Consider the following 10,331-nt stretch of genomic DNA (forward strand, 5'->3'; position numbering starts at 1 on the left):
TTAATTAAAGAGAAACATGTTTAGCAGAGATGTTTTTTTTCCCTGCCCTAGTCACTCCAGTAGATGGTGGTAATGGGCCTATAAGACGGTTTGCCAACTACCAATAAATCTAAAGAAGAAGAAGTAGAAGTTAAACGTGTATCAGCTGAGCTGGCTGATGTGAAAACCCGGTTTGACATTACGTTATTTTAGAACATAACTATAAATTATTGGGATGGAGAATGACATACTCGTCTCTCTTGAAGATTTAGGGTAAGTAAGGGAACCTAATAAGTATACCGCTGTGTGAAGATGAGTTGCAAATGCTCGCATTTCAACAATGACCAGCCTAGTCTCTGTTATTTTATCCAGCGCAATGCAATGGAGCGTGCTTTAGCTAACCTGCTGTTGTAGCTAGCCAACGTTGGTCTGACAGTTTATAATTTTTCCATAACTATTCATGGCATCATAGCTATCTACATGCGAAGCAGTCGACATACAGACGGATTTTACATGTTGTGCCACAAGCTGTGTCAGCAGAAGCTGCCCCCGTCATGATTCCCATCAGGATCAGTTCCAACACATTCCTTTCTGTTAACCAATTCCAGCCCCACTTTCTAAAAATATCTATCTATCTATCTATCTATGTATTTATCTACGTTATGTATCTATCTGTTGTAATTATTGATATGCTCAAATATCCTGGAGCTGCTCTCAAATCACTGGAGGTCCTTAGCTAATTTCTGTGCGGCATTTACGTTTAGCAATGATAAAGACATCTTTAAATAAGCATCTTTTTAAACGTAGTTTGGCTTACAACTACAAATTAGTTTGTAGATTGACAAAGAGCTGTGGCTCAGATTGCATGTGTTTTAATGTGAGCTATGTGTGTCTTTGAAGGTACCAAGGCCCACTGTTGGAGGAAGGGTCTCTGGACTCTGCTGTGAGTGGAGGGGCAGCTTCACCTGAATTCACTAAACTCTGTGCCTGGATCGTCTCAGAGCTTAGACTCTACAGCAAGCTGGAGGAAAATGTCCATGCCACTAACTGTAAGACATATTCTGTCTTAAGTTGCTTCTGATGCACAATTCAGACACAAGATTAACACCAAATGTTTCTTCTAGTATCATTTTTAATTATTGACAATGAGGATGCCCAAGGAAATAAAAGTAAACTACATTGTTGAATGACACATGCTATGCTTTGTGTTTACTGTCATGGAGCAGGAAATACCATGATTAACTTAATCAGGCTGGAGGTGACGTGTTGAAAATATAGCTTGTACAAAAACGTTCAATTACCGCGTGCTTGGGACTGAATTTCATTAGATTTCTAAGATTTTAACTGATGTTAGTCCATACCTACATTTTGACATTTCTCATGTCACTGGACAACCACACACACCTGTTACATGCCATTTGTAGAGACATGGAAAGACCTGATTCATTACTCCAAATTTAGTTTATTTGATTTTTCAACCCCGAAAAAACAGAGTTTGGAGTAAGTAGTCAGGCTTTCTATGTATTTATGTGGCTGAGCAGATAGAAATTACAGAGCTACAGCACAATCTGGCAAAAATAGAAATTATACATGAATATCATCTTCAGCACTGAAGGTTTCTGTTTGAAGTCTGTCAAGTTGCTGCTAACACCACCAGTGTAACTAGCTGATGGCTTAGACTGGGTATGTGTGAGTTCTAACCAGACTATTTTCTGTCTTGTGACATAATGTCCTCTGCGTTTGTCATTGTACCCATCCCAGGTCCGAGCGAGGCGGAGGGTTTCCAGCTGGAGATGAGCGGTCTACTGTCAGAGCTTGCCTGTCCTTACTCTGCCCTCACTAGCGGAGACATCACCCAGAGGCTTCTCAACAGGAACGACTGCCTGCTGTTGCTCAGTATGATAACAACACTTTGAAACACCTCTTTTAAAAGAGCAATTTAACACTGAATCTTTCATGGAAACGAGTATTGTTGCATTGACTTGTGGGCTGAAAGGTTAAAGTCTCTTACACTTTTCATGTACGGTTCCACACCCAGCTGCGATATAGTATTGCACAATCATACTGTATATTGTTAGGCGTCATTCTGCACAGGGTGTCAACATAACATGTAGCAACCATTAGATGGCAGTAAAAGCATGTGTTTTCAGCCTGTGTTAGTTTTGCAAGGCTCTGCACACCCACTCAGATGTGTTCAGTTATTCTGGCTGGTTAGACTTCTGCTCAGGTTAAAGTTAAGTGAAGGGAGGCTGCGAATTATGTGAGGTTACCAAACTGCAAGTACTGATAAGAATGTTAAATAAATAAATATTCCCACCTCACCATCACCTCAGGCATAGTCCTGCCAGGACGTTTAATGAGGCAAAATAAGCAGGGTTCTCCCTGCCTGTCTAACTCAAAGGCAGCTGCCTTTCTATTACTGGCCACCGCCTTTGGTGAAAATTCTGGCATGTGATATTGATGGTATGAGATAAAAGGCGGAACTCAACTGCGAGGGCAGTGCAGCATCCAGACAGTCTATCTGTCCATTTGTTCCATCTTGGGATCAAATTTAAATCCCTATGGGCACTTTTGTCAATCAGATCATGATTTTTTTCACTTAAGTACACAACATTCTTAAGGTAGGTGCAGAAACTGTATGCCGCACCATGCACATTCTCAAACCTTTGCCACCTTTGTCTCAAAAAAAATCCAGGGAAAACCCTGAATCAGTGAAAACACCTGTGTGGGTGTGTCATGGGTGTGTAGGAGCTTTAAACGGCAGGTTCTGGTAGTTGTTGTTTTTTTTTGTTGTTGTTGTTTTTTTTGGTGTTGTTTATGTTTTGTGTCATTGCCAAACCAGGATACTTTGACTCGTATTTTACACCATACTTATACACATCAAGTCCCAGTACTTCAATAACAAGAGCAAACCATTTGTATTAGTTCATGTTCAAGTTTGATAACCACCTTTTAAAGGTACACTGTGGAGATTTTGACCAGTAATAACGTGATAGAGCAATGTTTTTATGTGATGTGGTTCCCCGTTTCACTTGTCTCGTGCATGTGGACTAGCACAAGGGAGACGTGATGCACATTGCTGCCTGGTTTCACACTATTCGACTGACCTACAGGTGGGGGTAACATACTAAGAAACACATTAAGAAATGCATTAAAAGGAAGACTGCTAGCAAGCAAACATGGATGGAAACAATACAGGATTTAAAATATTTAAAAACTGCAGATGTTTTATGAGGGAGGAAATGCATTCAACATATTCATTTTACCTCAAGGATACATATAATGCATTTTGGTGAATAACACTTCATGAAATCTGAAACTTTTTCAAACCTTTCCTGTTAAATCATGTGTGATAGTAAGCCCCTTGATAACATTTGAATACATTTTGCTGACTAATAGCAGGATAAATACTAGTATTGGTAACTAAAAAAGTTGATTTATTTCTTTAACTATTTTAGGGGCCATGTGTTTAAATTTGGCAGTGATGATAAACTACCTTCACTAGCTGGACATTACCTTATAATCAAAGGGAAAATGGCAAAGTAACATCTGGTAGCCCAAAATATTTGAATGAATATCCCACACAGCTGCCAGACCTATCTACAGAATCATTTAAGATTATCTGACATAGAGTTGCAAATGCATTTATTTTGTGTCACTTTTGAGCTAATGCTATTGGCTCACTCACTAGGCAAGGCAAGTTTATTTCTATAGCACATTTCTTACACAAAGGCAATTTAAAGTACTTTATATAATCCATGAAAAACATCAAAGAACACAAGGATAAAAAACAACTCCACCAATTGTACATCAGCGTGTGTCTCCAGGTGTTGGGGAGTACTACTGCACGTGTGAAAAAAGTAGTATAAAGCCCTTTATGTCTCTAGAGGGAGCTGTGTGAAATTTGCCTCAAGATATATCACTTGAGTCAGCATCGGTTGGGGCTGAAGACTACAAGTTTGAAAATGAAAAAAATCTGGGGGTGTGGAGTTAGAAAGAAGTGAGGTTAGCAGACCTCTGTAGCTCCACATCTCTGCTGGAGGCTAGCAGCTCCAGGCTACATTAGCCGCTACTAGCATAACACAACCAAATCTGAAACACTCAAGTGACTTGATTTCAGTTGCATTTTAGTTAATGTAGGCACCAGGTTTTGACAAGTAAAAAGAATGCATGGAATAAAAAAAGACAGTGTCTCTGGATCCCTTTTTTAACTGTCCATCATGAATCCAACATTGTAGGAGTGCAATGCTAAGTCAGTGGAGTACTCTTATAAGGTTCAGTGCAGAACATAAAAGTTTTTAACCTGGATTTAAAGTTGGTCAGAGTTTTTGTCACTTTCCCCAGCTACAGCCATCTGCTCTCATCCACTTTCCAGCAGAGGTGATATTCACCCCAAACGAGCTTAATGTCAGGCACAAGAAAGGTCTTTTACAGGCTTTCTATCTTGAGAACAAGACGAATCTGCAAGCTCATTTTATTTTCTCTGGCAGAGGCGTCTGGCTCCCCTCCTGTTCAGACAGATTTCCAGCTGACCTGTTTATCTGATATGATGACTATACTGAGGGCTATGTTGCTCAGCACTTTGTCACACATTTCATTGCCCTGATTGGTTGTAGGTCTATCCAATTGTGTCATTTTGGTCTGTGCCCATTGATAATGCCCCTTGGAAATCAAAAATGAACTGAGAGGTCCCAGACTAATTTGCATTTGCGAATTGGTCTGGCAGTGCAGGGCTAATGGCTTTCCTCTATGCTTAAGCAAACACAGATAGAGTTCATATACTATAATTAAATTACTGGTGTCCTTTGTTATATTTTGCTTCTTTTGTTAGCTATGTTCAGTCCTAGGACTTTCTCTGCTATACTTTCTTATATTTCTTCTGGCCTTATTTAACAGTTTTTCCCAATTCTTTAAATTTTACTTTCTTTAACTTAAACATGGTGTAACGGGGGAAGGAATTTAACCAAATCCAATTTGTATCTCAGCATTTCTGGTGTCTGAGTTGGAGGCAGCGAGGATGATCCTGGTTAACAAACCTCAGAAAAAAGCCCAGGAGTCAGGCAGCCCCATGTTCCAGGAACTGAAGGGCATCTGCATGGCGCTGGGAATGTCCAAGCCTCCGGCCAACATCACCATGTTCCAGTTCTTCAGTGGAATTGAGAAGAAGGTGTGTACTCGCAACAAAAACAAAACAGCATCTAGCAGGAAAAAATCTGTATTTCAAGCTGGCCAGTCCCTTTCAAAAGCTGCAAACCCCACACACTTTTTTTAATTGTAGTTTTAGTTGTGACTTTTTGTCCATACTATATACTACATCTGCCTATTGTCCATTTTTCTTAGCTGAAAGAAGCCATGAGTAGAGTCCCACCAAATCACGTTGGAGAGCCTTTGATGAAGAAGGCCCTTGGACCTGTGCACATGGTAAATACTGAATGACGAAGACATACAACATATCAGTGGGATAGTGCATCACTAAATGACTCTTTTCCTTGTTTTTGCCAGGAAAAAATTGAAGCTATAAACCAAGCACTTGTTAATGAGTATGAAGTGAGAAGGAAGATGTTGTTGAAACGTCTGGATGTGACAGTGCAGTCTTTTGGTTGGTCTGACAGAGCAAAGGTATGTGGAAACTTGAATCTGAAACAAACAATGGATTTTAACAGGGTTCCTTTGTACACTTGTGTTTGCTTTAGCAATAGTTAGGTCAATCAGATCTGCTGTCCTACTGAGGAGAAAAAGGAGAATTGGTTATGGATGCGGAGTTTGTTTAACAAAGAGAAGATGAAGTGAAAATAGTCAAGCTTATACACGTAAAGCATGTAGAGAAATAAAAAAAATAAGTGTTTCTGCTAATTTGATCATATTCTGACCTTGAGTGCAGCCACACCAACACTTCTAACTCGTGTGTGTGTGTATGTATGTGCATATATAGATAGATAGATAGATAGGGTTTTTCCATCACAGGAACTCCCCCACTGGACCAAGAACATTTTGAGGAACTCAGGAACTAAACCTGTGTTTCGACCAGAAGACCAGGGACTAAATTTAGTTCCTGCAGGATAGTCCCTGGTCTGGGGGTGTTACTTTCTAAACTCTCAGGAAGTTTACAGGCGGGGTTTTTAACCATCGCTGACTGGTCAAACACATAAATCGGGGCTGCTTCAACCCGTGTACTGTTTCATCCATGTGTACCTCTGCATTTCTCCTTTTTATTCATTCATTACATCTAACTCACACATCAGTCACACAACAGTAAATACAAAAAACAACAGTAGGACTCTGTGTTGTTTCCTCATGTGTTAATACTGTGTTTTAAACAATGCTGTCATTTTTTTAATCCGCCATGGGTCTAATTTGCATAATCTACATGGCTTACTTTTAGCTCCTAGTTCCTGAAATTAGTTCCTCTGGTTCCATATTTCTTGGAACGTCTAGGTCGAATAGGCACGAGTGACACCAACACTTCAAGACTTCTACTACTTGAGTCTCCTCTCAGGCCTCTTAGTATTTAAGATCAGTTGTTCTTGTTCAAGTACATGTGTCAAGCATGATTTGCAGTGCAGTGTACCAGTGCTCCTGCATGCCTGTTTTCATTGTTACTCAAAATATTGTGTTTTGGCCTACTTTTCTGCGACATATGACTAATGTACCTGATCCATTGCTTTCCAAAAGTAAATGAGATTCCTTTTTTTGTTTGTCCTTCTACAGACACAGGCTGAAAAGTTGGCCAAAGTTTACCAGCCTCTGCGTACTGCCCTCAACACCAAAAGCATAATCTCTGTTGCCCACCTTCTTTCTGCTCGACAAGACTTCTCAAAAATCCTACGTACAAGCAGTGGCAAGATAAGAGAGAAGACTGCTTGTGCTATTAATAAGGTGAACCATTTTTTCTACTTAATGCTAATTATAGAATTTTATTGGTTATTTTATACTATTTTTTACGGGATATGCAAAAGTTTCAAGACTGGTCGGTGTGTGGTCTAAACAAAAAAATTTGATGTGTACTGAAACCTACAAAGGCTGAAGCAGATTTTTGAAGTAAGCATTTCCATCACTGATCGCTGGCATATACAGTGTGTATGTGTATATATATATATCTCTTTAAAAATGGGTCAAAATTTATAGTCACATTTTTAAAAAGGCTCATTTATTTCCTCAAACTGCTGGTCACTATAGTTTTTAGCAAACGTTACTCAAAGAGGAGGGAATAGTGCATGTGTTGGGGACTATTTTCAGCAGAGAATTAATTCACGTCTTGTGCTTTATTGAATATTTCTGGTGTGTATGGGATCGACTCAAAATAAACTTCAGTGTGTGTTCGTGGTAATGAAGGAACATGTCACCCAGTGCAACAGTGTGACTCATTGATGTGTTTTTAATAGTTTAACAATGGAGCTCTATGACACAGAGGAAGAAGATATATCAGGCTTCGATGATTTAATTGGTGATTTGTGGGCAATTTAAAAAAAAAAAAAAAAAAAGGATATATAGATTATCACCAGACTAGTCCTTTAACCAGACTGATCTTTGTAAATGTTTGGCTGCGCTGGGATTTACTAGGGCAAGTACTTGTGGAGTCATCTGCCCAGTTCTGAAAGATCATGATCATTTTGTTGTGCAAAACTTACTTCATCTTGTTAAAGACATTAAACATTTTTTTAAAAAGATGTTACTAGCTTTATTATTCAGACAAATATTTGGTTTTGTATAAAACATTCAGAAAGTTCAGGATGTACTTTTCAAGCAACTTTATATTTTCAAGCACTGAGAACTTCTTCAGCTGTCCAAAGAAAAATAAAAAACTTTTTAAGCAGAAGCTCCAGCATCTGTCCTAAGTTTAAATATTTTTTGCCTGACATGTTCATTCATACTGAAAAACTTAATCTCATACAAGCAAGGTAAAAAAATGAGGCCATAGTTGTCCACTTCACTAGGAGCCATCTTACTTTAATACATGTCCTTTTTCTCAGGTTCTAATGGGCCGAGTGCCGGACAGAGGAGGCAGACCCTGTGAGATTGAGCCTCCACCTCCAGAGATGCCTTCCTGGCAGAAGCGTCAGGATGCACCCCAAGGCGGAGGACACTACGGTGGGGGTGGGCATGGAGGCGGTAGGGGGGGCTACGATCACTACTCCCAAGGTGGCCGTGGAGGCTATGAGAGGGGAGGAGGAGGACATGGAGAGAGGGGGGGTAGAGGAGGGGGCGGCAGAGGGGGGAAGGTGCAGGGTGGCTGGGGAGATGGAGGTGGTGGAGGGAGAGGTGGTTACAACCAAGGCCACTATCAAGACGCAGGAGGTCATCAAGGGGGAGGAGGCAGAGGAGGTTACGGAGGAGGAGGAGGGAACAACCAAGGAGGCTTCCAGGACTCTGGCTACCATGGAGGAGGTGGAGGAGGTGGTTACCATGACAGTTACCACCAAGATGGAGGCTGGCATCAGGAGAGAGGTGGGGGTCGAGGAGGTCGGGGGGGCAGGGGAAGAGGAGGCCGAGGAGGAGGAGGACAAGGGGGAGGCTGGGGAGGAAGAGGTGGCCAGAATTTCAACCAAGGAGGACAGTTTGAACAGTTCTTCCAACATGGCGGGCAGCACTACAACCAAGCAGGCTTTAATCAAGGTCGACACTACACTAGTTGAAGACACAGTGTGGGGCATTGCAGCAGAGTCCACTCAAAGATCGACTATTTGCCATGTGTCAACAAATCTAAAATGCCTTATTTTATTATACAATCTTGAATTTTCAGCATGGTTAAAAATTGGCTAAGGTCACTAGTCACACACATACAGATACTGTCTACACTCTACAGACTGTTTTTGGAGTTATTGCTTTCCTGCTAGAGGGCAGTTCTAATTTGGCCCGTTGCTTTTCCATACTAGTGTGTTAATTTTTTCTCTGCCTCCTCAATATGCCAACAGCTCTCTGCTATAAAAAGTTAGTTGATTAACTGGACTCTGTTGTTTTGGCCCCATTTTGACACTTAATTAGCCTTATATTGGACACCCTTTGAAAGACAGCCAAGATTCCTCAGATTTCAGTGTTGGTGCACCTATTGCATATCTGACATTAGAAGTGGACATCATTATTACTGGTAGGATTCTTGAAATCCTTAATAGTTAAATTAAATTTGATGATTACTTGAAAACCGCTTCATCTTTGCAGTCTTCATTTTGTTTCAATAGATTTGACTGGAGTCTCCTTTGTTACTTATTTAAGAGATGTCATCTTGTTCTGCTCATGGAAGATTGTGTGCATACAAATATGGATGTTGGATTGCATGAATGTGTGACTGAGCAATAAAATCTAAAATGAAAATATTGTTTTCTTTTCATTCAGAGTTCTGATTGTCAATGTCTGGAATTGTAAAATGTTATGATTAGTCAAAATTAGGCTTTTGCAGAGAGCTCATTAAAATCTGTACTGTACAAAAGATATATATTACACAGGCTAAAAAAGAAGCCTAAATAAGAACTGATAATAATTCATAAACAAGTAAGTTAAAAATATGTATCATCTCTTACTACTGTATGTACAGTATATCATTTGGCTTCTAGATTTAAATAATATACTGAAGGAAAAGAAGCATTTATTAAAATGTTAAATATGACTATATTAATATTCTACAACATTTAGCCAATGTGAGTATGTCACTCAGCAGTGGTGGAAGGTAACTAAATACATTTCCTCAAGTATGTTTTTAAGGTAATAGTACATTCTGTAAGTATTTTTGTCGTCTGCTACTTTATACTTTGTACTTCAAAGGAGAAAATTGTTCTCTTTACTCCATTACATTAATTTGATAGCTATAGTTACTGGTTACTTTTAAGATCAAAATTTAACATAAATTTCAACACACTGATAAAGATTGAACGAGTGGTTCCAACAGTTTTGGCTTGTGACCCCTTGTGTGCAGTTGAGGGACTCTTAATAATAATAATGATAATAATAATACATTTTATTTATGGAGCGCTTTCAGGATACTCTAAGACACTTTACATTAGATAACATGATCATAGAAAAAGAATACTCAAAGCATATATCATAGACTAAAAACATATAGCTTAGAAAACAACACTAAAAAACATATGACACATTAATAATCACACATTTCAAAAGCAGTTCTGAAAAGATGTCTTTTGATTATAGATTTGAACATGGACAGATCTGTGCAGTCTCGGTTGTGTTTGAGGAGAGAGTTCCAGAGGAAGGGAGCAGCGGCTCTGTTGCCCCAGGTCCATTGACTGGTCCTGAGTGGCTGAGACAGGAGGTTGGCATCAAAGGAGCAAAGGCCGTGGGAGGGAGTGTGGTGGTGGAGCAGGTTGGTAAGGTAAGAGAGGGCCTGGTTATGGAGGGCTTTG

The 10,331-nt window shown here is 39.8% G+C and overlaps 1 protein-coding gene across 1 annotated transcript; it reads left to right on the forward strand.

Moving 5' to 3' along the window:
• The first annotated feature begins 129 nt into the window (after window positions 1–129).
• On the forward strand, window positions 130–9,288 carry fam98a (family with sequence similarity 98 member A). The gene is made up of 8 exons (XM_042432805.1): window positions 130–252; window positions 880–1,028; window positions 1,741–1,875; window positions 4,965–5,146; window positions 5,320–5,400; window positions 5,482–5,598; window positions 6,688–6,855; window positions 7,950–9,288. Exons 1-8 carry the CDS (start codon window positions 215–217, stop codon window positions 8,610–8,612), a joined length of 1,533 nt encoding a protein of 510 aa, XP_042288739.1. The 5' UTR covers window positions 130–214; the 3' UTR covers window positions 8,613–9,288.
• Window positions 9,289–10,331: the final 1,043 nt, after the last annotated feature.

Source organism: Thunnus maccoyii, chromosome 14 (assembly GCF_910596095.1).
Source record: "Thunnus maccoyii chromosome 14, fThuMac1.1, whole genome shotgun sequence".
Taxonomy (NCBI): Eukaryota; Metazoa; Chordata; class Actinopteri; order Scombriformes; family Scombridae; genus Thunnus; species Thunnus maccoyii.